General features: G+C 41.3%; 1 protein-coding gene across 4 annotated transcripts in view; it reads right to left on the bottom strand.

Annotated features, from left to right (window-relative positions):
- Positions 1-27,098, bottom strand: part of LOC128706606 (uncharacterized) — a 168,921-nt gene extending 141,823 nt beyond the window's left edge. For 2 of the 4 annotated variants that reach the window (XM_070090780.1, XM_070090791.1), the window contains exons 1-2: positions 26,957-27,098; positions 4,286-4,384 (exon numbers count right to left, since the gene is read on the bottom strand). In XM_070090780.1, coding sequence (XP_069946881.1) covers positions 4,286-4,335 — 50 coding nt within the window. In that variant the 5' untranslated portion in view covers positions 4,336-4,384; positions 26,957-27,098. The other 2 variants (XM_070090789.1, XM_070090798.1) reach the window with 1 other exon arrangement.
- Positions 27,099-27,595: the final 497 nt, after the last annotated feature.

Below are 27,595 nucleotides of genomic sequence, written 5' to 3'. Positions count from 1 at the left end.
CCCTGGTTTCGAAGGTTCTCAATATCCATTTTGTCATTTATCTAGCAGGTGCGATTGATACAATTTTATGGTCCTTGAAGGTGATATCCTCTGGCATGATCACTCCCAGGTCTTTGACATTAATTTTTCACTCTATTGTGTGGTTAGAATTTGTTTTGTACTCCAATGAAGTTTTAATTTTCTCATGTTTTCCATATCAGAGTACAGTGGTCCCTCAATAATCATCCATAATCCGTTTCTGGAAGTGGGACTATTATTGCAATAGACGACTTTCGAATCAATTTTCCCCATAAGAAATAATGTAAATACAATTAATCCGTTCCTGACACCCAGAAGTATTAAAACAAAAAAAAATTTTACATGAAATATAGATGTAGTACATAAACAATACAATGGCACATGATGAATGAAACATTAACAAAATAACACTTACCTTTATTGGCAATTCTTCTTAGTGTATGGAAGACTGGAGGAGGAGACATTGAATTACTGTTTGGAAGGGGAATCCCCTTCCATCAACACCTCAGGTACCAATTGCTTTCTAGGGTTACCTCTCTTCTCTGTTTCTTAATGTCATTAGGACCAGCTTGAGAGTCACTGGAGTCCTGTCTCACAAAAAAACTGTCCAGAGAGCTCTGTTTCTGGAGTCTCTTTACAACTTCCCTAAAATGGGCCAAGACTCTGTCACTGTACAAGTTGCCGATATGGCTTGCAACATCCTTCTCAGGGTGATGTTTCTCCATAAATCTTTCCATCCTACCCCACATTTCAAAAATCTCCTTAATTTCTGAAGAAGGCAACTTCTTCCATCTCTCTTCCTCCTTCTCTGCAGCAAGATTCTGAGCTGCGATCTGTTGCTCTTCCTCCTGAAGCTCTTGCAGCTCCTCAGTGGTGAGCTCTTCGTTGTGGTCCTCCACCAACTCTTCCACATCCTCCAAACTAACATCCAACCCCATGGAACTCCCCAGTGCCACAATAGAGTTCACAACTGACATAGGCTCATCAGGGGCTGCCTCAAACCCTTCAAAATCCCTCTTGTGGACACAATCTGGCCACAATTTTCTCCAAGCAGAGCTCAAAGTCCTGATAGTCACTCCCTCCCAAGCCTTACCTGTAAGACTTATGCAATGGAGAATACTGAAGTGTTCTTTCCAAAAATCTCTTAGGGTCAAGTGAGAGTCTGAGGTCACATTAAAGCAAATTTGAAATACTGCTTTGGAGTAGAGTTTTTTAAAGTTTGAAATGACTTGCTGGTCCATGGGCTGGAGGAGAGGAGTGGTATTCGGGGGCAAGAACTTTACTGTGATGAACCCAAACTCCTTCAGAATTAGGTCATCCAAGTTTGGAGGATGAGCAGGTGCATTGTCCATTACTAGGAGGCATTTGATCCAATTTCTTTTCCAGGAGGTAATTCTTCACACTAGGGCCAAACACTTCATTGAACCATTCGACGAAAATGTCCCTTGTGACCCATGCCTTACTATTAGATCTCCAAAACACACACAATTTACTCTTCATAACTTGTTTTTCCTGAACACTCTAGGATTTTCAGAATGGTACACTAGTAACGGCTTCACTTTGAAATCCCCACTAGCATTAGCACAGAACTTGAGCGTCAGCCTGTCTTTCATAGGCTTTACTGCCCCTTTTGTGGAGTGGGGCTATGTCTGTTGTTTTTAATAACTGTAGGATGACCCCAGTGTCCATGCTCCCTGTCCAAGGGATGTTAAAAGCACGTGGTAAGAGCTTCTTGCAGTTCTTGATGAACACGGAGTTCCATGAGTCTGGGCCTGGAGCAGAGTGCATGGGCATGTCATTTATTGCCTTTTCAAAGTCACTGGGCATCGGGATAATATCAGATAGGTGTGTGTCTACCAAATTTTGTCTCTCTCTCATAAAAAATTCTTTTTCTAGTCTACATCTTCTCCTTTTCCTTAAGGGAATATGCCTCGAGCATACCTCAAGTGCCACAGAGTTAATCTGCTCAGGATATAGGTTAGGATCTGTGTTGCTTAATCTATCTTCCCAGTTTATATCATTTAGGACTTGGTTTACTTGGTCCCACCATATCTTTTTGTTATTGAAGTTGAATTTGGTGAAGGCTCCCTCATGACTGATCACAATTTGTCAGTCTGGGGCCCCCCCACACACATGTCAGGACCTCTATTATGCTGTGGTCTGAGTATACTGTGTTTGATATGATGACATTTCATATCAGATTATCATTGTTAGTAAAGATGAGGTCCACCATATTCTCCAATCTCATAGGCACTATTATTTGCTGGTTTAAGGTGAATTTGGTGCAGAGATTTAAAAGCTCTTGTGTGTGCGAGGTTTCATCTGAGCTGCCTCCTGGTGTTATCTCTGCTATAACATTATTTGCTATATTCCTCCATTTTAGGTGCCTTAGGTTGAAATCCCCCAGGAGGAAGATGTAGGGGACAGGAGCTGGAAGATTTTCCCAACAATGGTCAATTTTCAAAAGCTGTTCCTGGAATTGTTGGGACATTGCATCCGAAGGCTTATATACAACCACAATGACCAGGTTTTGGTTCTCAGTCTTTACTGCTAAAACTTCAACTACTTCACTTAAGGCATTTAGCAGTTCTGAGCATAATAAGTGACTCTGTGATATACAGGCCAACCCCCTCCCCTTTTACCTGTTCACTGTCACATCTGTATAGGTTGTAACCCAGGATCCATATTTCATTGTCCAAGTGATCCTTTATGTGGGTCTCCGTGAAAACCGCGAACACTGCATTTGACTCTGTAAGCAATACACAGATGAAAGGTGTTTTGTTGTTCGTTGCTGGCTTTAGACCCTGTATACTTGCAAAGATGAATGTCATCGGGTTGGTGGTACTGGTGGTATGGGGGAGAAGGTCTTTTTTCCTGGCACTAATATCTGTTGTTTTGGAGTGGAGGCCATCGACTGTGATTCCACTCCAGAAATTATTGGAGTTGGTGTACGATTTCTGTCATTTCCTGCCAGCTTTTTTTCCTTCCTGATGCTAAAAAACCTCTCTGTCTGGAGTGGCTGTGGCTACCCAGGTTTTCCCATGGTCTGAATGTTCCGTGTCTTCTTGTACACATTAGGTGGTGTGTCTAGCAATATAATTTATAGCACTGTCTTCCCTGAACTGAAGAGTGGCACATTTCAGGGTGGAAAAGCTTACAGGAAGGGAGGTCGCATTTTCCTGTTGTCATATGGGCACGGCATTTTCTGGGGTGGTCAAAGATGCATGTCCCATCTGTTTTTCCAGATATTCCATACCTGCAGATACTAAGTGCATAGAATTTGCATAGACCTGGTTTCTGTTTGCCTTGGTTTTTTGTGACTGTATTCCCTACTGCATTCCCTACAGGTGCATGCTTTCCTGTCTCATTTCTATCTTCAGCACTAGTGCTAACAACATAGCCTTCACCATTTTTTTTTTTTTTCAACAAGTTGGCCGTCTCCCACCGAGGCAGAGTGACCCAAAAAGAAAGAAGATCCCCAAAAAGAAAATACTTTCGTCATCATTCAACACTTTCACCTCACTCATACATAATCACTGTTTTTGCAGAGGTGCCAGAACACAACAGTTTAGAAGCATATACATATAAAGATATACAACATATCCCTCCAAACTGCCAATATCCCAACCACTCCATTTAAAGTGCAGGCATTGTACTTCCCTTCATCAGTTATTTCAAGTAATTTATCTTCACTATTTCTCAGGGCATCCCTTTGTTTACTATCTCCCATGGTGTTGCTAGTTTGTAACATTGGTTTTTGCATGTCCTTGTTGTCAACACCTGTTTCCCCACTAGAATAACTGTCCCCCTCCAGGCCACCATCATTTATTTCTTTATTCTTACAGTTACTATCTACCAGGACAACATTTGTACCAGAGACAATAGTACCATTTGGCCCAGATTTTTTATTTTCCCAACTGTTATAGAATGCTGTCATGTTTTTTATGAAGGTTGTTTTGATGTTATCATCTTTTAATATCAATGTGATTTTATTCCACACACATACCACATCCAGTGAGACAGAATTCTTAAAATAAGATGTTTTTTCATGTGCAACCATTCTAACATCTAACACAAACCATTGTTATCTAACACAAAACATTATTATCTAATGCAAAAACATTATCTTACACAAAAACATTCTTATCAAACACATTACAGTAACATGTCTCATTTTAATTGAAGATGCTTGTTCAAACACCATGTTTTACCTAATTAATCACAGCTCAATACTGTATTAAAAAATACAGGCAAATAAAAGACTCACGAGAGGCTGGAGGGCGGGGAAGCCAGGTGAAGGTGAGCAAGGTGGTCCATAGTGTCGAGCACCACTTACGACACATGAGGGAAGGTCCTTATGGCACACCTGCTGATCATTGCACCAGTATCAAAATATAAACACATACAAGCAAAGTTAACATCAATGTTTACAAACAAAAATAGCTTATTTTATTATTATTAACACATTGGCCATTTCCCACCAAGGCAGAGTGGCCTGAAAAAGAAAAAACTTTCATCATCATTCACTCCATCATTGTCTTGCCAGAGGCATGCTTATGCTACAGTTATAAAACTGCAACATTAACACCCCTCCTTCAGAGTGCAGGCGCTGTACTTCCCATCTCCAGGACTCAAGTCCAGCCTGCCAGTTTCCCTGAATCCCTTCATAAATGTTACCTTATTCACACTCCAACAGCACATCAAGTCCTAAAAACCATTTGTCTCCATTCACTCCTATCTAACAAGCTCGCACATGCTTGCTGCAAGTCCAAGACCCTCGCACACAAAACCTCCTTTACCCCGTCCTTCCAACCTTTCCTAGGCTGACCCCTACCCCGCCTTTCCTCCACTACAGATTTATACACTCTCAAAGTCATTCCATTTTGTTCCATCCTCTCTACTTCTCCAAACAACCTCAATAACCCCTCCTCAGCCCTCTGGATAGTAGTTTTGGTACTCCCGCACCTCCTCCTAATCTTCAAACTACAGATTCTCTGCAATATATTCACATCACACACTGCCCTCAGACAAGACATCTCCACTGTTTCCAGACTTTTCCTTGTTGCAATATTCACCACCTATGCTTTACACCCATATAAGAACATTGGCATAATTATGCTCTCATACATTCCCCTCTTTGTTTCCATGGATAACGTTCTTTGTCTCCACAGACTCCTCAGTGCACGACTCGGCTTTTTCCCCTCGTCAATTCTATGATTCAACTCATCTTTCATAGACCCATCTGCTGACTAACTCTTTCCTATACTCATTTTTAATTTCCTTCTTGTACATACCCTACCAAATTTAGCTATGTAGGCATATTTAGCTGCAATGCCTAAAACACCATTTTCACACAACTCTACTCAACAATACCGACAACACTCATGAGGTCAGATGTACAAGTCAAGACAGATCCATAGGTATGAAGGTAACTATTTCCTCCCCTGTTCAAGTCATTAGATTCATTACTAATCACAGCTGCATAGTACGGTAACATCACCAACCACTTAAATAAGACACACACTACATGTTATTCTTCTAGTGCTAGTGGATAACTAATACACATTATTAAAGTTTGCCTTCTCATTGAAACTACATAGCGCTTCCCTATCCATACTGAGCTCATATTTAATATTTATAATTCAATACAAAAACAATCCAAAAACAAAGCAATCAAACTAACAAAATCAGATGAACCCCTACTCACTCCAACTGAAACAGCTAACAGACTTAATGTTTTCTTCTCCACCATAGGAAAAAATCTAGCAAACAAAATACCAAGCACAAACACCCATCCATCAGACTACCTCATAGGTACCTACCCAAATACGCTATTCCTAGCTCCAACCAACCCCACTGAAGTTATGCTCATCATAAACACCCTTAAAAACAAGGCAGGAGACATAAACAACTTGCCTGCTTTTATGTACAAAAAAGCTTCTCAAGTATTGTCACCAATTATTGCAACGCTCTTTAACAAATCCATTGAATCAGCTACCTTCCCAACAATCCTCAAAATAGCGAGGGTCACTCCGATCCATAAAGGAGGTGACCAAGCTGACTTGAATAACTATAGACCAATATCTAACTTACCACTGCTCTCTAAAATCTTTGAAAAATTAATTCACAGACGGATCTATTCCTACCTCGTTTCACACAACATATTAAACCCTTGTCAGTTTGGATTCAGGAATAATAAAAGCACAAATGATGCTATCATACACATACTAGAACTAATATATACCGCACTTGAAAAGAAAGAAGTCCCGCTGGGCATTTTCATTGATTTACGTAAAGCTTTCGATACAGTCGACCATGAACTGCTGTACTCCAAATCAATGCACTATGGTATCAGGGGCCACTCCCTCAACTACCTAAAGCCATACCTTAGTAACAGAACTCAATATGTGTATGCAAATGATGCAAACTCTTCCACCCAACCAATCACAGTAGGAGTACCACGAGGAAGTGTCCTTGGACCACTCCTCTTTCTCATCTACATCAAAACTACTGTTAGAAAACATCTTATCTCCCTGATACACCCCATCAACTAACTACATAAAAACCACCTGGTGGTCCACATTTACACTCACTCACTCACCCATTTGACTCTAAGCACAGAAATACGTATCCTAATCTTAAAATAATGATTCCTAACTAGTCATAAGTTTGTCTGTGATACTCCAATATAGAAACTATGTATTGTGCCAAAACAAAAGCATTCACATTGCTAAACTCACAAACTAGTATTTGTCACTTCGTATTTAGTCACTTAGTATTTAGTCAACTTACTCCACAATTTGTTATAATTTAGGGTTAAGAATTAATCTAATGCCTAGCCATGCTAGGTGTTCTAGTGGCCCCCTCTGTAATTAGTATTTTACTACATGTAAACCACACAATAACCAAAATCTGTAAACCCTGCATTGTAATCCTTATAGAGAATAAATTTTGATTTGATTTGATTTGATTTGATTTGATTTGATCTGATGATCTACCGAATGCATCACAGCTACTCAAACCCATATTATTTGTAGATGACACTACATGCTTTTCTCACCCAAACACAGTCATACTAGCAAACACAGTCAATGCTGAATTACAGAAAATATCTGCCTGGATGATGACTAACAAACTTACCCTGAACACTGATAAAATCTACTTCATTCAGTTTGGAAACAAAGCTACAAATGATCCAATTAACATAAAGCTAAATAGATCATCAGTCACAAGACTCACAGAGGGAAAATTCCTAGGTATCCACCTTGACAGTATCCTTAAGTTCCGGACACACATACAACAAATCACCAAGAAAATTTCCAAGACTGTAGGCATACTATCAAAGAAACAGTACTACGTTCCACAATCAGCTCTCCTGGCACTGTACCATTCACTCATATACCCTTACCTCACATACAGAATTTGCGCATGGGGGATCAACAACATTAAACCACCTAAGACCTCTAATAACCCAGCAAAAGGCAGCAGTCAGAATGATAACAAATTCCCACTCCCGCCAGCATACTCCACCAATTTTCAAAAGCCTGAATCTGCTCACCATTAAGAACATCCATACTTATTCATGTGCCTACTACATACACAGAACAATACACACAAATATAAACCCCTCACTCAAACTTCTCCTCACCAACCTAAACGGGACACATGACCACAACACAAGACACAGATATCTTTTTGATGTACCTCGTGTCCATATCACACTGTGCAAAAACTCTATGCACATAAAGGGCCCCAAAATATGGAATTCATTACCAGAAGATATTAAAGTAACCAAGTCTGAAAATCAATTTAAGACTCTTCTCAAAAGCCACTTAATCACCCTAGACTAAATGCTAAATACTCAGTACACACTTACTCACCTATGTACTCCCACATCATAACTTAAACAATCACTTTGAACCTTTTATCCATTGTTGACAGGAATATAATTGAATCATTGTTTTCACAAAAGCATTTTTGAATATAAATATATCTTTGTATTATACAAATTTTGATTCATTTATAATTAATATTCTACTGTACAACTATGAAATATTTACTATCCTACTGTACAACTATGATATACTCCTTAGTGTTAAGTAGACTGTAAGCCAATAATGTTAAGTCGGCCCATAATGCCTAGGCATAATAGAGGCTCTCTTTGCATTGCAACCCACTATTGTAAATACAAAATCTCAATGTACTGTTTGCAAAGACATAAAATAAATAAATAAATAAATGAATGAATAAATAAATAAATAAATAAATAAATAAATCTGTTATAAGAAGATAATCAATGTGTCACTATACCAAGATCTAAGTGACAATCCATCTTTACAGCAAACTTGCTGACTTTCTGACTTTCACAGTTCCAATGACTGACTAATGAAGAAGAGGTAAAAACAGTGAAAAATACACAACAAGACAACACTAGGCACACTGACAGATATCTACAACACCCGGGAGAGAGACTATCAGGTTGCCAATACCCCGAGGTTGATGCTCAATGTGGTTTTACAAGTGCCACCACTACATACACATTAACAATGAGTAAACTCTAATCTCTCTTTCTCCCATACACCTGGCATAATACATCTTAACTGTGTGAAGGATTAGCCTAGCGAAGATAGACAATATGTCACTTGCTAAGACAGGAATTAAATTGAGTACAATACTGTATGTAATGGAACCAAGAGCATTTTGACCTTCAACTGGTGCTACATGAGGTACAAAGGTGGAAGCCCTCAAGAAGGAACTAGAGAAATTATAGGGGAATAAGTTTACTGACTATACCAGGTACAGTGTATGGTAGGGTTATTAATGAAAGAATTAGAGGTAAGACAGGGAGCAGGATTGCAGATGAGCAAGGAGGCTTTAGAGTGGGTAGGGGATGTGTAGATCAAGTGTTTACATTGAAGCATATATGTGAACAGTATTTAGATAAGGGTTGGGAGATTTTCAGTGGATTTAGAAAAAGCATATGATAGAGTGGATAGGGGAGCAATGTTGCAGATGTTGCAAGTGTATGGAATAGGTAGTAAGTTCCTAAATGCTGTAAATAGCTTGTGTGAAGACAGTGAAGCTCAGATTAGGGTATGTAGGAGAGAGGGAGATTACTTCCTGGTAAAAGTAGGTCTTAGACAGGGATGTGTAATGCCACTATGGTTAATACAGTGGACCCCCGGTTAACGATTTTAATCCGTGCAAGAGGGGTAATTGTTATGCGAAATAATCGTTATGTGAATGAATTTTCCCCATAAGAAATAATGGAAATAAAATTAATCCGTGCAAGACACCCAAAAGTATGAAAAAAAAAATTTTTTACCACATGAAATGTTAATTTTAATACACACAAACTGAAAAAGGCATGCACACTTACATGACACTTACTTTTATTGAAGATCTGGTGATGATTGATGGGATGGGAGGAGGGGAGAGCATTATCTTCTTACTGTTTAGAAGGGGAATCCCCTTCCATTAGGACTTGAGGTAGCAAGTCCTTTTCCGGGGTTACTTCCCTTCTTCTTTTAATGCCACTAGGACCAGCTTGAGAGTCACTGGACCTCTGTCGCACAACAAATCTGTCCATAGAGCTCTGTACCTCCCGTTCCTTTACGATTTGTCTAAAATGGGCCACAACATTGTCATTGAAATAGTCACCAGCACGGCTTGCAACAGCTGTGTCAGGGTGATTTTCATCCATAAAGGTTTGCAGTTCAACCCACTGTGCACACATTTCCTTAATCTTTGAAGTAGGCACAATGGATTCCACAACTGGCATAGGCTTCTCAGGGTTAGCCCCAAACCCTTCAAAATCTTTCTTAATTTCCATACTAATTCTCACCCTTTTTACCACAGGGTTGGCACTAGAAGCTTTCTTGGGGCCCATGGTCACTTATTTTCCAGAAACACCACCGAAAACACTGTAATAATACGAAATATTCCGAGTGTATGCTTGGATGTTAGCGCGGAGGCTGCCTGGTAAACAATGGCATGGGCGGCACATGTGAGGCTGGGTGAGGGCGCACATTGGACGCGTCTCGGACGAAAATCGGTGAGCGGGTTTTTAATCGGTATGTGCGGCAAAAATTTTGCGATTAAAGTAAGCGGTATGCGAAATAATCGCTATGTGATGCCATCGTTATGCGGGGGTCCACTGTATATTTATAGATGGGGTTGTAAAAGAAGTAAATGCTAGGGTTTTGGGGAGAGAGGCAGGATTAAATTATGGGGAATCAAATACAAAATGGGAATTGGCACATTTACTTTTTGCTGATGATACTGTGCTTTTAGGAGGGTGTGTAAAGGTAGAAAGTAGAAAGTTGGTACCTGACCAGCCGGGCTGTGGCTCATACGTTGGTTTGCGTGCAGCCAGCAGTAACAGCCTGGTTGATCAGGCTCTGATCCACCAGGAGGCCTGGTCACAGACCAGGCCGCGGGGGCGTTGACCCCCGGAACTCTCTCCAGGTAAACTCCAGGTAAGATAAGAGTAAAGTGATGAGGGTATCAAACAATTTAGATAGAGAAAAAATAGATATTACATTGGAGAGAGGGAGTATAGAAGAAGTGAATGTTTTCAGATATATGGGAGTTGACATGTCAGCAGATAGGTTTATGAAGGATGAGGTTAACCATAGAACTGATTAAGGAGAAAAGGTGAGTGGTGCTTTGAGGTATCTGTGGAGACAAAAAAATGTTATCCATGGAGGCAAAGAAGTGAATGTATGAAAGTATAGTGGTACCAACACTTTTATATGGGTGTGAAGCTTGGGTTGTAAATGCTGCAGCGAGAAGGCAGCTAGAGGCAGTGAAGATGTCATCTAAGGGCATTGTGTGATGTAAATATTGTGCAGAGAATTCGTAGTGTGGAAATTAGGAGGTGGTGTGGAGAACATGTGGAGTTAATAAAAGTATTAGTCAGAGGGCTGAAGAGGGGTTGTTGAGGTGGTTTGGTCATTTAGAGAGAATGGAACAAAGTAGAATGACTTGGAGAACACACAAATCTGTAGGGGAAGGAAGGCAGGGTTGGGATTGTCCTCGAGAAAGATGGAGGGAGGGGGTAAGGTTTTGTTAGCAAGGGGCTTGGACTTCCAGCAAGCGTGCATGTGTTAGATATGAATGAATGGAGACGAATGGTTTTTGGGACCTGACAAACTGTTGGAGTGTGAGCAAGGTAATACATTTTGTGAAGGGATTCAGGGAAACCAAATTAGCTGGACTGATGTCCTGGAAATGAGAAGTACACTGCCTGCACTTTAAAGGAAGGGGGTTTAGGATATTGGCAGTTTGGAGTGACTGTCTTAAACTGTCACATCTGGGCACCTCTGCAAAGACAGTGATTATTTATGAGTGATGGTGGTGATGGTGAAAGTGTTGAATGATAATGAAAGTTTTTTGTTTCTTTTTGGGTTTTTCTTTCTTATTGGGTCACCCTGCCTCAGTGGGAAATGGTTGACATGTTAAAAAACTAACGATATACTACAGTGGAACCTCTACTTATGAGTTTAATCCATTCCGTGACCTTGCTCACATCTGGATTTGCTTGTTTGCAGAGTCAATTTTCCTCATTTAAATTAACTGAAATAGAATTAATGCATTCCAGTGGAATTCCAGGCACAACAAAATGCTTCATTTCCCTAATATCAACTCTACAGCTTATTTATCTATCACAATTCATCTAATACGACATAATAAATAATACTAACTCTTAAACTATCCAAATGTAGATCTACATTGATATGCGTAGCACTCCGACCTTGATTTTCTCCATTTGAAAGCATGTAAAATCGGACGTAGATCTACGTTCGGAGCACTATGCACGTCAACATAGATCTATGTTTGGACATAATATATACACTAGAATGAATAAAATACACGTCATTACGTATGTGGCTAGTGGTGGTGACAGTGGCCATTGTTGTTGTTGGGGTTTATAGGGCCACAACAGCAGCCATTCCTGCTCCTGACTACATGTGTAGAGAACCTAGGATAACCCAAAAAAGTCAGACACAGTGACTTATAATTGTAACCTCTCTCCCAAAATGTTTTAATTTTATTTATCCTATCTATCAGTGATTAGATTTGGGCAATTTTTACTCCCTAGACACCAGAAGGTAAGGTTCTATATGCCATAAACTATGGTGGCCCTTGAAAGAAACACCAACAAATTAATCCTCTGTAGCTATAGGAAGCGTTTTAACCCTTAACCCTTTCAGGATCGACAGGCCCTCTCAGAGACTTGTTCTCAGGGTCGCCCAAATTTCAAAAAACAAAACAATTATTTTTTTCTTAAGAAAAGAGAGAGAATCTTTTCCCGATCATAATGACACCAAAAGTATGAAATTTGACGAAAAACTTACGGAATTATGCTCTCGCGAAATTAGCGGTCTCGACGATGTTTACGCATCGGCGATTTTGCCCACTTTGAGCCCTATTTTTGGCCAATTCCAGTGTACTTTTCGACAAAAATCATAACTATTTCGCTAGAACTCCATTTTTTCTATCGAATGAGTATAAGAAACCACCCATTTACCGATTTCAACTATCCAATACGGTGGTCAGAATTTAGCAATTTTGCCAATATCACACAAATTTCAAAAGATACTAATTTCCGAATAGGGTCCAGAATAAACAAGAAAGACATTCCTGGCACTAAAATAACATTTCCTCTGTTCATTAGTCAAGTCCCCATGCCCCTCTTACATTCTTTTGCTTTCCACTTTGAATTTTTATTCTCAAAAAAATAGAAGATTTACTGTTATGCAGACTATTGCATTAGTGTAGAAATGGTATAAATAATATCAGCGCACTTGTGAAAGAATATTAGACTCACCAGTTAGACACATAGCATGATTTGTTTACTTTTGAACTTGGGTAAAAATCGAACATTTCTGCTACTTTGAGCTCAATTTCAAGGTACTTTTCTTTGTAAAACCAGTCAAGATCATCTCAATTTCTGTATTATGCCTTCCATTCTACAAAATGAGACCAGGAAAACTAGAATACAACAATAAATACTATACGAAAATACAGTGCAAAGTCGCTGTTTTAATCCAAAAACACAGTCAAAGTTTTTATTTCTCATTACGCACTGTGCTGCAGGATTTTTTTTTATACCACGCACACTGATCACATAGACCCATTCTTTCATATGTAGGCCTACCAGCTTTCTTTCACTAGATTTGAGGGTGCTAAAATTTAGGCGTACTAGTACGTCAAAAACCCTGGTGCGTAAGCCATACTAGTACGTACGGCCGAACCCCTGCAAGGGTTAACCCTTTCAGGGTCCACAGGCCCTCTCAGAGACTTGTTCTCAGGGTCCCCCAAATTTCAAAAAAAAAAAAAAATTATTTTTTCTTATGAAAAGAGAGAGAATCTTTTCCCGATCATAATGACACCAAAAGTATGAAATTTGATGGAAAACTTATGGAATTATGCTCTGGCAAAGTTAGCGGTCTCGACGATGTTTACGCATCGGCGATTTTGCCCACTTTGAGCCCTATTTTCGGCCAATTCCAATGTACTAGTCGACAAAAATCATAACTATTTCGCTAGGGTTAAACTGCAGAAGGGTCCAAAATAACCCAAAAATGCCAGTTCATCCCAATCAAATAGAAGAATGGAATGTTGGTCCACCATCTCTTTGACCATAAGATACCAATGGCAATAAATAAAGGATCTTTAAATAAGATGTTGAAAACATTGAGAGATACAATAAATTTATTAAGGAACTCACTAAATGATTTTACAGTAGTATAGTACCGTATTTTTGCATCTGTATGTATTACTACAGAATAGTTATAATCAGACAGTGTGGATTAATATGTCATATTGATTAGTGTACTGATCCTGCACTACTGTATCACATTATTGAGCCAGTCAACAATTTCCAGTCAAACATTACATTTGGTCATTTGATTTTACAGTTTACTTGTGCTCTAAATTAACTTAATGGTTAAATAACCTGCACATAGGAGAAAGAAAAGCTTATAATGTATGGAAAATTTTATAGGGGTGATTACCTGTATGTACCTCAACATTATATACATACAAGTAATCTCATTGGGAGACAACCATATTGTTTACCGTAGTCACCCCGTGTAGACATGTGAGAAAACTTAACCACTCCTGGTCACGGCAGGTGGTCCCTTCGACCTCACAATCTTATCCATATCTATCCGAGACCAGTATGGATTGGATAGCACCCACAAGTACGGTGCTACTAATTAATTGTGGACTGTATAGATTATATTAGTGTAACTGAATGAAGGGGGGGTAGGTCACACATGGATATATCCATCAAGGAAAAACACTTGTACATAATCTCTCCACTTTCCAGATATTCTCTGGTGGTCACTTGATGTAGCTGGATCACTCATAACCTATCCAATTACAACATACCTAACTGGCCAGTATCAGTCTGTTATAACTAGAAGGGCTACTTAACTGTGGGTGATTGATACTCCTTATTTCCTCCATTCACCATCTCATTTCGATGTCCTGCTACACCGACACGGTTCTCATTCCAGCCAGACGAGGTATCCATTGGTTTGTCCCGGTTTAGAAGTCGTGACTCAATGAACTTCACTTTCCTCGTCTCGGGAACAACGAGGTCTAACGTGTTCACTCGGAGCAAGGCGACTTATTTCACTTCACGCATTCTCTTAACTTAGCGTTATTATCATTAATTACATTACAATTCACAAGACGATTTAATGTCTCATAATTATTATACACATTAGAGATCACTCCATTAAGATCTGAGACCGATGAGTGATGATTAAACCAAGGGTAGTTTTCCCCTGGGCACAGTCCATGGCGACACGCCAGTCACCACCGGTCCTACCCTTATTCACTCATTTTACCACTATTACGGTAGTCCCGTAAATCACGTTCCCTCACTCTCCACCAGGAACAGTTACGACACTTCCTATTATGAAATGAGGCCTATATTAAGGGGCAGTCAGCTGGTTCGGAGTGTGGAGAGAAAAAACGCTCGAAGAAATATGAAAATTGAGTTATTGTTACCAAAAAATAGCTGAACTTTCTGGCTACACTCTGGTATAATTATTATCCTTGTACGATGTTTCTAAAAGGAATTACAGCCATTTATAACAGGCATGGTGACAGCGGCTTGCGTCATATTGCGCTGACGCGGCATTGTTTATGTTTTTCCCCCCGTGTTATTTTTATCCTTTTCTTATATCTTTATGTCTAATATAATACAAATTCACCATCTGAGATCATGCCAGAGTGGGCGGAGACAATACGATCAAGGAACCAATCAGGAACAACTGGGAATAGTGCAGAAAATGGCTGACACCTCCAGCCAACAAAATATTCCATACCCACGCTAATATCAATTATAAGGCTTATTTATCTATCACAATTGATCTATTATGACATAATGCAATATAATAATAGCATATAAACATAAAAAGTACACGTTAAAAAATAATATATAGCATAATATGATGCCCCGAGGAAAAAATTTCTATCGATATATTCCCTGAAGGTGAAGAGAGGGTCCGACCTCTCTCATCAGTGATGAGAGAAAACGGATTTACAATGGTTAACTGTAATAAACACTCATAGGTCACGGAAAAAGTGTAAAATAAGGCGAATTTTTCGGGGAAAAAAATATTTCCCGGGCACCTGGGGTGCCGCTCGCTTCGGCCTATATCTCGAAAGTAAGTTATTTACCTATTTAGGGGGAAAGCATCTTTATTTATGATTGAATTGACTTGATTTTCACAACAAACATAGGAGAATGATTGCTTTACAAGGTAGCGTTCATCTGTCTGAACTATCCAAAATATTTTTAGATTTATGTGGGCAACAAGACCGACATCTTCCAATATGTCAAAAAAGTTATGAAACTTTATTTTTTTTTAGCATGAAGATAAGGTTTATTTTAGAATTTAAAACGTACATTGATGGAATTAGAGGTGTTCTATCAGCAGCAAGTGTCAAAACCACTTTTCCAAGTACCACTGACTCCAGGTCCCCTGCCAAATGTAATTTTTCGTAACTTTTGCATATTTCATTTCCTTTTCGGCCGATATGATTGAAACTTCAGCAAAGGCTCTTTAATATAAGCTTCTAATAGTACACCAAAAATTAATGTAATCGGTTCATAAATAAAGGAGCCGAGTATTTTTTTTTGAACTGCCCCTCCTTAGGCCGCCGTGAACGCCAATTTCCTGGTTCCATGCTTTCCCAGCCTCCTCACTATTCAAAACACTCCTGCCTCCCCCATGCCCCAAGTCGACCTCTACCCCCGCACATCCGCGCATGCGCAAAGGGAACTCTTGGTTCTGTCCTATTGTCAAATACATTTTTGACTCATATCGACACATTAAACACCTATTAGGCGCTATAGCTTCGGAAAATCAAAAAATTTTCCACATAATGTTTCAGTCTGACTTGGACCATTTCTACATGTGGGTTATAAATTTCTACAAAAATCTGATGCACATAAAAGGGCCTAAAATCTGTAACTCCCTGCCTGCAAATTCTAGAACCATAGATTCAACCACCATTTTCAAAACAACCATTAAAAAACATTTTATCTCCCTAACACACCCCATCATCAGCTAACAAAATGAAAACCACCTAATTCTCTTTTTCATATCATGAACACTTCCAAAACAAAACAGACTTACTCTCATTATCTGTAATTCCCCCAAATTTACATTTACACTCCCCCAAATTTACATTTACACTCCCTCAAATTTACATTTACACTCCCCCAAATTTACATTTACACTACCCCAAATTTACATTTACACTACCCCAAATTTACATTTACACTCCCCCAAATTTACATTTACACTCCCCCAAATTTACATTTACACTCCCCCAAATTTACATTTACACTCCCTCAAATGACTGTAAACATAAAATTCCTAACATAGCTATTGCCTAATAAATCTTAAGTTAGTCCTAAGTTTGCCTAAGATACTCTCCCAATATGGGAGCTTTAACATAAACAGTGTATCATGCTAAGACAAAACCATTCCCATTACTAAATTTATCAATTATAATATTATTACACGCTTTGTACTACTTCAATATTATAATTCTAATTAACCACTTGTTACATAACTTTTATATCAGTATACAATAAATAAAATGTATTGCTCCATAACCTGTGTTAATACAGAGTAAGAATTAGGATCAGTCTGCCCGAAATGCCTAGGCCTGCTAGTGGCCTTCTTTGTAATTAATATTTTATAACATGCAAACCACACACTGTAAACTTTGCAAGGAAATAAACATTTTCATTTTTATTTGTGTATTGTACCAGTCACAGTATTGTACCAGTCACAGTACTGTACCAATCACAGTATTGAACCAATCACAGTACTGTACCAGTCACAGTATTGAATCAATCACAGTATTGTACCAGTCACAGTATTGTACCAGTCACAGTACTGAACCAGTCACAGTATTGTACCAGTCACAGTATTGTACCAGTCACAGTACTGTACCACAGTACTGAACCAGTCACAGTATTGTACCAGTCACAGTATTGTACCAGTCACAGTATTGTACCAGTCACAGTACTGTACCAGTCACAGTATTGTACTAGCCACAGTACTGTACCAGTCACAGTACTGTACTGGTCACAGTACTGTACCAGTAACAGTACTGTACCAGTCACAGTACTGTACCTGGAGTTACCTGGAGAGAGTTTCGGGGGTCAATGCCCCCGCGGCCCGGTCTGTGACCAGGCCTCCTGGTGGATCAGCGCCTGATCAACCAGGCTGTTGCTGCTGGCTGCACGCAAACCAACGTACGAGCCACAGCCCGGCTGATCAGGAACTGACTTTAGGTGCTTGTCCAGTGCCAGCTTGAAGACTGCCAGGGGTCTGTTGGTAATCCCCCTTATGTGTGCTGGGAGGCAGTTGAACAGTCTCGGGCCCCTGACACTTATTGTATGGTCTCTTAACGTGCTAGTGACACCCCTGCTTTTCATTGGGGGGATGGTGCATCGTCTGCCAAGTCTTTTGCTTTCGTAGTGAGTGATTTTTGTGTGCAAGTTCGGTACTAGTCCCTCTAGGATTTTCCAGGTGTATATAATCATGTATCTCTCCCTCCTGCGTTCCAGGGAATACAGGTTTAGAAACCTCAAGCGCTCCCAGTAATTGAGGTGTTTTATCTCCGTTATGCGCGCCGTGAAAGTTCTCTGTACATTTTCTAGGTCGGCAATTTCACCTGCCTTGAAAGGTGCTGTTAGAGTGCAGCAATATTCCAGCCTAGATAGAACAAGTGACCTGAAGAGTGTCATCATGGGCTTGGCCTCCCTAGTTTTGAAGGTTCTCATTATCCATCCTGTCATTTTTCTAGCAGATGCGATTGATACAATGTTATGGTCCTTGAAGGTGAGATCCTCCGACATAATCACTCCCAGGTCTTTGACGTTGGTGTTTCGCTCTATTTTGTGGCCAGAATTTGTTTTGTACTCTGATGAAGATTTAATTTCCTCATGTTTACCATATCTGAGTAATTGAAATTTCTCATCGTTGAACTTCATATTGTTTTCTGCAGCCCACTGAAAGATTTGGTTGATGTCCGCCTGGAGCCTTGCAGTGTCTGCAATGGAAGACACTGTCGTGCAGATTCGGGTGTCATCTGCAAAGGAAGACACGGTGCTGTGGCTGACATCCTTGTCTATGTCGGATATGAGGATGAGGAACAAGATGGGAGCTAGTACTGTGCCTTGTGGAACAGAGCTTTTCACCGTAGCTGCCTCGGACTTTACTCTGTTGACGACTACTCTCTGTGTTCTGTTAGTGAGGAAATTATAGATCCATCGACCGACTTTTCCTGTTATTCCTTTAGCGCGCATTTTGTGCGCTATTACGCCATGGTCACACTTGTCGAAGGCTTTTGCAAAGTCTGTATATATTACATCTGCATTCTTTTTGTCTTCTAGTGCATTTAGGACCTTGTCGTAGTGATCCAGTAGTTGAGACAGACAGGAGCGACCTGTTCTAAACCCATGTTGCCCTGGGTTGTGTAACTGATGGGTTTCTAGATGGGTGGTGATCTTGCTTCTTAGGACCCTTTCAAAGATTTTTATGATATGGGATGTTAGTGCTATTGGTCTGTAGTTCTTTGCTGTTGCTTTACTGCCCCCTTTGTGGAGTGGGGCTATGTCTGTTGTTTTTAGTAACTGAGGGACGACCCCCGTGTCCATGCTCCCTCTCCATAGGATGGAAAAGGCTCGTGATAGGGGCTTCTTGCAGTTCTTGATGAACACAGAGTTCCATGAGTCTGGCCCTGGGGCAGAGTGCATGGGCATGTCATTTATCGCCTGTTCGAAGTCATTTGGCGTCAGGATAACATCGGATAGGCTTGTGTTAATCAAATTTTGTGGCTCTCTCATAAAAAATTCATTTTGATCTTCGACTCTCAGTCTGGTTAGCGGCTTGCTAAAAACTGAGTCATATTGGGACTTGAGTAGCTCACTCATTTCCTTGCTGTCATCTGTGTAGGACCCATCTTGTTTAAGTAGGGGCCCAATACTGGGCGTTGTTCTCGATTTTGATTTGGCATAGGAGAAGAAATACTTTGGGTTTCTTTCGATTTCATTTATAGCTTTTAGTTCTTCCCGCGATTCCTGACTCCTAAAAGATTCTTTTAGCTTAAGTTCGATGCTTGCTATTTCTCTGACCACTGTCTCCCTGCGCATTTCAGATATATTGACCTCTTTTAGCCGCTCTGTTATTCTTTTCCGTCGCCTGTAAAGGGAGCGCCTGTCTCTTTCTATTTTACATCTACTCCTCCTTTTTCTTAGAGGAATAAGCCTTGTGCATACATCGAGTGCCACCGAGTTAATCTGTTCTAGGCATAAGTTTGGGTCTGTGTTGCTTATTATATCTTCCCAGCTTATATCGGTTAGGACTTGGTTTACTTGGTCCCACTTTATGTTTTTGTTATTGAAGTTGAATTTGGTGAATGCTCCCTCGTGACTAGTCTCATTTTGTCGGTCTGGGGCTCCTCGCATACATGTCTGAACCTCAATTATGTTGTGATCTGAGTATATTGTTTTTGATATGGTGACATTTCTTATCAGATCATCATTGTTAGTGAATATGAGGTCTAGTGTATTCTCCAGTCTAGTAGGCTCTGTTATTTGCTGGTTTAAATTGAATTTTGTGCAGAGATTTAAAAGCTCGTGTGAGTGTGAGTTTTCATCAGAGCTGCCTCCTGGTGTTATTTCTGCAACAATATTATTTGCTATATTCCTCCATTTTAGGTGCCTTAAGTTGAAATCCCCCAGGAGCAAGATGTTGGGTGCAGGAGCTGGAAGATTTTCCAGACAGTGGTCAATTTTTAACAGCTGTTCCTGGAATTGCTGGGATGTTGCATCCGGAGGCTTGTAGACTACCACAATGACTAGGCTTTGGTTCTCGACCTTTACTGCTAAAACTTCCACTACGTCATTTGAGGCATTAAGCAGTTCTGTGCAAACAAGTGACTCTGCAATGTACAGGCCAACCCCCCCCTTTTGCCTGTTCACTCTGTCACATCTGTATAGGTTGTAACCTGGGATCCATATTTCATTGTCCAAGTGATCCTTTATGTGGGTCTCAGTGAAAGCCGCGAACATTGCCTTTGCCTCTGCAAGCAGTCCACGGATGAAAGGTATTTTGTTGTTTGTTGCTGGCTTTAGACCCTGTATATTTGCAAAGAAGAATGTTATCGGACTGGTGGTATTGTTGGTACTGGGGGGGGATTTTTTTTCCGGCATTAGTATCTGTATCTGTTGGTTTGGAGTGGAGGCCATCGACTGTGGTTCCACTCCAGGAATGACTGGATTTGGTGTACGATTTCTGCCATTTCCTGCCAGTTTTTTTTCCTTCCTGGCACTAAAAAACCTCTCCCTCTTGAGTGGCTGTGGCTACCCAGGTTTTCCCATGGCCTGGATGTTTTGTATCTTTTTGTCCCCTTTAGATGGTATGCCTGGCAATTTAAGTTATAGCACAGTCTTTCCTGTACTGAAGAGGTACACATTTCAGGGTGAAAAAGCTTACAGGAAGGGAGTTTGCATTTTCCTGTTGTCATATGGGCATGGCATTTTCTAGGGTGGTCATAGTTGCACGTCCCATCTGTTTTTCCAGATTTCCCATGCCAGCAGATACCAAGTGCATAGTATGTGCACAGGCTTGGTTTCCGCTTGCCTTGGGTTTCTGTGACTGTATTCCCTGTTGGTGCATGTTTCCCTGTCTTACTTCTATCCTCCCTAGCACCAACAATGGAGCTCCCACCAGTTGTTTTTGGTAATTTATCCTCACTATTGCTATTGGAGTCCTCTTGTTTGCTATTTCCTGCTGTATTTCTAGTTTGCAATATTGGTTTTATCTTATCTTTGACTACACTTGTTTCCCTACTATGGCTCCTGTCCCCTATGAGGTCATTTATATGTATTCCTTCCTGCGTATAATTCCCGACTACCTGGACAAAATCTCCAGCTTCACCATTACTGTCTCCCAGGACAGTATCTCCAGCTTCACCATTTCTGTCTCCCAGGACAGCACCTCCAGCTTCACCATTACTGTCTCCCAGGACAGTATCTCCAGCTTCACCATTTCTGTCTCCCAGGACAGCACCTCCAGCTTCACCATTACTGTCTCCCAGGACAGCACTATCAGCCCCACATTTACTGACTACCAGGACTTCATCTCCAGCCTTACAGTTTCTGACTACATGGCCAGTATCAAGGGCAGTACCATTCAGCCCAGACTTTTTATGTTCCCATCTGTTGTAGAAAGCTTCCAGGTTTTCTATGAAAGCAGCTTTGATGTTGTCCTCTTTTAATACCCTTGTGATTTTAGTCCACAGATTTTCCTCATTTGGGCATACCCAGAAACACTTCTCTGTTTTAATACTGCTTGTAGCTAGTTCTGGGATATCTGCACAAGGGGCGTGACACCAGTCACAGTACTGTACCAGTCACAGTACTGTACCAGTCACAGTACTGTACCAGTCACAGTACTGTACCAGTCACAGTACTGTACCAGTCACAGTACTGTACCAGTCACAGTACTGTACCAGTCACAGTACTGTACCAGTCACAGTACTGTACCAGTCACAGTACTGTACCAGTCACAGTATTGTACCAGTCACAGTATTGTACCAGTCACAGTATTGTACCAGTCACAGTACTGTACCAGTCACAGTATTGTACCAGTCACAGTATTGTACCAGTCACAGTACTGTACCACAGTACTGTACCAGTCACAGTATTGTACCAGTCACAGTATTGTACCAGTCACAGTATTGTACCAGTCACAGTACTGTACCAGTCACAGTATTGTACCAGTCACAGTACTGTACCAGTCACAGTACTGTACCAGTCACAGTACTGTACCAGTCACAGTACTGTACCAGTCACAGTACTGTACCAGTCACAGTACTGTACCAGTCACAGTACTGTACCAGTCACAGTACTGTACCAGTCACAGTATTGTACCAGTCACAGTATTGTACCAGTCACAGTACTGTACCAGTCACAGTACTGTACCAGTCACAGTATTGTACTAGTCATAGTACTGTCCCAGTCACAGTACTGTACCAGTCACAGTACTGTACCAGCCATAGTATTGTACTAGTCACAGTACTGTCCCAGTCACAGTACTGTACCAGTCACAGTATTGTACTAGCCACAGTACTGTACCAGTCACAGTACTGTACTGGTCACAGTACTGTACCAGAAACAGTACTGTACCAGTCACAGTACTGTACCAGTCACAGTATTGTACTAGTCACAGTACTGTACCAGTCACAGTACTGTACCAGTCACAGTATTGTACTAGTCACAGTATTGTACTAGTCACAGTACTGTCCCAGTCACAGTACTGTACCAGTCACAGTATTGTACTAGTCACAGTACTGTCCCAGTCACAGTACTGTATCAGTCACAGTACTGTACCAGCCATAGTATTGTACTAGTCACAGTACTGTCCCAGTCACAGTACTGTACCAGTCACAGTATTGTACCAGTCACAGTATTGTACCAGTCACAGTATTGTGCCCTTTTATTCAAGTTAATGCTTCAGAATTATCCATGTGAGGAATCCTCTGTTCCTTGATGGTTTAATTCAAGTCCATCACAAAGGTGTAAAAGTCTGGAGAGATGCTGGAGGATGCTGCTGAGGGCAGATCAGTTGCATGAAGAACAATGATACACTTTTGCAACATCTGGGAATCTTTGAGGAAATGTTTTGCCAGCCAGTGGCTTCTTCTGTCCAATACACACAAGAAGGGTGGTAAATAAGGAGGAGTTTGAGGTAATCAGTCCTTGTGCCTGGAGTCTATGTTCAGTCCATCAATCTTGAGAAAAGTATTTTTCTCAAGATTGATGGACCAAACACATCAACTCCAGACTGTGGGACTGATTACCTCAAACTCTTCACTTTCCACCATTCATCTCTATATTGGATGGAAGAAGCCACTGGCTTGTAAAACATTTCCTCAATAAAGATACCCAAACATTACACAAGTGTATCAACTTCTTGGTTTTCTAAACCATTTACATGACAGTTGCATGAAAGTCCCTCTCAGACAACTGAAGGAAGGGGCTTCTAATCTGAAGAATTATTGAACTTGTCCTTCACTTCCTTGTATCAAACCTGATTGCCTCTCATATCCCTGGTGCTGTATGTTCACTGTGACAGGTTGCCTTGCTCATAATAATGTTGCCTCTCAACTACCTGGAGTTTACCTGGAGAGAGTTCAGGGGGTCAACGCCCCAGCGGCCTGGTCTGTGACCAGGCCTCATGGTGGATCAGTGCCTGATCAACCAGGCTGTTACTGCTGGCTGCACGCACTCCAACATACGAACTACAGCCCGGCTGGTCAGGTACCGACTTTAGGTGCCTGTCCAGTGCCTGCTTGAAGACTGCCAGGGGTCTATTGGTAATCCCCCTTATGTATGCTGGGAGGCAGTTGAACAGTCTTGGGCCCCTGACACTTATTGTATTGTCTCTTAATGTGCTAGTGACATCCCTGCTTTTCATTGGGGGGATGTTGCACTGTCTGCCGAGTCTTTCGCTTTCGTAGGCAGTGATTATCGAGCGCAAGTTTGGTACTAGTCCATCTAGGATTTTCCAGGTGTATATAATCACGTATCTCTCCAGCCTGCATTCCAGGGAGTACAGGTTCAGGAACTTCAAGTGTTCCCAGTAATTGAGGTGTTTAATCTCCGTTACGCGCGCCGTGAAGGTTCTCTGTGCATTTTCTAGGTCAGCAATTTCACCTGCCTTGAAGGGTGCTGTTAGTGTGCAGCAATATTCCAGCCTAGATAGAACAAGTGACCTGAAGAGTGTCATCATGGGCTTGGCATCCCTAGTTTTGAAGGTTCTTATTATCCATTCTGTCATTTTTCTAGCAGATGTGATTGATACAACATAATGGTCCTTAAGGCGAGATCCTCCGACATGATCACTCTCAGGTCTTTGACGTTAGTTTTTCGCTCTATTGTGTGGTTGGAATTTCTTTTATATTCTTATGAAGTTTCAATTTCCTCACGTTTACCATATCGGAGTAATTGAAATTTCTCATCATTAAACTTCATATTGTTTTCTGTAGCCCATTTAAAGAATCTGCATGACAGTGTCTTCAATAGACGACACTGTCATGCAGATTCGGGTGTCATCTGCAAAGAAAGACACAGCACTGTGGCTTATATCCCTGTCTATGTCTGATATGAGGATGAGGAACAAGATGGGAGCGAGTACTGTGCCTTGTGAAACAGAGCTTTTCACCGTAGCTGTCTCAGACTTTACTCTGTTGACTACTACTCTTTGCATTCTATTTGTCAGGAAATTATAGATCCATATACCAAACTTTTCCTGTTATTCCTTTAACACGTATTTTGTGCAATATTACATCATGGTCACACTTGTCAAAGGCTTTTGCAAAGTCTGTGTATATTACATCTGCATTCTTTTTGTCTTCTAGTGCATCCAGGACCTTGTCATAGTGATCCGGTAGTTGGGACAGACAGGAACGGCCTGCTCTAAACTCTTGCTGTCCTAGGTTGTGTAACTGATGGGTATCTAGATGGGTGGCAATCTTGCTTCTTAGGGCACTCTCAAAGATTTTTATGATATGGGATGTTAGCGCTATCAGTCTGTAGTTTTTTGCTATTGCGTTACTGCCCCCTTTGTGGAGTGGGGCTGTGTCTGTTGTTTTTAGTAACTGTGGGACGACCCCCGTGTTCATGCTCCCTCTCCATAGGATGTTAAAAGCACGTGATAGGGGTTTCTTGCAGTTCTTGATGAAAACGAAGTTCCACGAGTCTGGCCCTGGGGCAGAATGCATGGGCATGTCATTTATCACCTGTTCAAAGTCATTTGGCATCAGGATAATGTCAGGTAGGCTTGTGTTTACCAAATTCTGTGGCTCTCTCATAAAAATTCATTTAGATCTTTGACTCAGTCTGGTTAGTGGCTTTCTAAAAACTGAGTCATACTGGGGCCTGAGTACCTAACTCATTTCCTTGCTGTCATCTGTGTAGGACCCATCTTGTTTAAGTAGGGGCCCTATAATGGATGTTGTTCTCGACACTGATTTGGCTTAAGAAAAGAAATACTTTGGGTTTCTTTCGATTTCATTTATGGCTTTTAGTTCTTCCTGCGATTCCTGACTCCTATAAGATTCCTTTAGCTTAAGTTCGATGTTTGCTATTTCTCTGACCAGTGTCTCCCTATGCATTGCAGATATATTAGCCTCTTTTAGCCGCTCTTTTATTCTTTTCTGTCGCCTGTAAAGGGAGCGCCTGTCTCTTTCTATTTTACATCTACTCCTCCTTTTTCTTAAGGGAATAAGCCTTGTGCATACATCAAGTGCCACCAAGTTAATCTGTTCTAGGCATAAGTTGGGGTCTGTGTTGCTTAGTATATCTTCCCAGCTTATATCGGTTAGGACTTGGTTTACTTGGTCCCACTTTATGTTTTTGTTATTGAAGTTGAATTTGGTGAATGCTCCCTCGTGACTAGTCTCATTATGTCGGTCTGGGGCTCCACGCATACGTGTCTGAACCTCAATTATGTTGTGATCTGAGTATATTGTTTTTGATATGGTGACATTTCGTATCAGATCATCATTGTTAGTGAAGATGAGGTCTAGTGTATTCTCCAATCTGGTAGGCTCTATTATTTGCTGGTTTAAGGTGAATTTTGTGCAGACATTTAAAAGCTCGCATGTGTGTGAGTTCTCATCTGAGCTGCCTCCTGGCAGCGGGTATGTGTAACATTCTTGGATTATCTTGGTTTGTTTTTATTATAATTATAACCAAGTGATAAACAGAACCCAGACCCTCAGCATGTGAAGCTAGAGCAGAGCTCTCACTTCACATGCTGAGGGTCCATGTTCGATCCCCTGCATGGGTGGAAACACTGGACGCATTTCCTTACACCTGTTGTCCAGTTCACCTAGCAAGCAAGTAGGTACCTGGGTGTTAATCGAAGGGTGTAGGTGGCATCTTGGGGGACAAGACTGAGGACCCCAATGGAAATAAAACAAACAGTCCCTTGATGACGCACTCTCTTGCTTGGGTTATCCTGGGTGGCTAACCCTCCAGGGATAAAAATCCGAACAAAATCTTATCTTATTTATCTTGGTTGGTTAATCCTTCGGGGTCAGTAAATCTGAATTAATATCTCCCCCAAATTCCTCAGTTTCAACATGTTAGACTCACGAGTTAACACAATACTCAAGCTAACAACACCTGCTATACATAAGAACAGAAGTATTAAAGCAAATTAGTTCTCTGCAGTGCAACACCAGAGGGCCAGGAGCTGCAGCTCACCATAGAGGGCCAGGAGCTGCAGCTCACCATGGAGCCACTATAAGGAGTGTTAGAAGCGCCATCAGCAAGACGTCCCTGGCTACAGTGTTATTATAGTGTTGTGCTGCTGCTTACCTGCCTGTGTGGGGGTGATGGTGGGGGGGTGGGGGCGGGGTGGGGCACACAGGGCAGCCATTATGGCACCAACAGGGCCAGCAAACACAGTAATGTGAGGGCACCACTGCCACTTGCTGACACTGTTTGTTGTGGTTTGTTATATCGCTGGTGCCATCTGTTGGCGGGTTTGTCAACCATTGTTGGTGGTGGGGCATTGATGGGGTGTTGGTGGGGGGATTGTGGGTGAGGATGTATGGGGAGATTGTGGGTGAGGGGATGTATGGGGAGATTGTGGGTGATGGGATGTATGGGGAGATTGTGGGTGATAGGATGTATGGGGAGATTGTGGGTGAGGGGATGTATGGGGAGATTGTGGGTGATAGGATGTATGGGGAGATTGTGGGTGAGGGGATGTATGGAGAGATTGTGGGTGATAGGATGTATGGGGAGATTGTGGGTGAGGGGATGTATGGGGAGATTGTGGGTGATAGGATGTATGGGGAGATTGTGGGTGGGGAATGTATGGGGAGATTGTGGGTGGGGGATGTATGGGGAGATTGTGGGGTAGGGGATGTATGGGGAGATTGTGGGTGATGGGATGTATTACCTGGAGTTTACCTGGAGAGAGTTCCGGGGGTCAACGCCCCGGCGGCCCGG

This window comes from Cherax quadricarinatus, chromosome 3, assembly GCF_038502225.1.
Source record: "Cherax quadricarinatus isolate ZL_2023a chromosome 3, ASM3850222v1, whole genome shotgun sequence".
In the NCBI taxonomy this organism is placed as follows: domain Eukaryota; kingdom Metazoa; phylum Arthropoda; class Malacostraca; order Decapoda; family Parastacidae; genus Cherax; species Cherax quadricarinatus.
The sequence above is the reverse complement of the archived record's forward strand: the minus strand, read 5'-3'. Positions and strand labels throughout refer to the sequence as shown.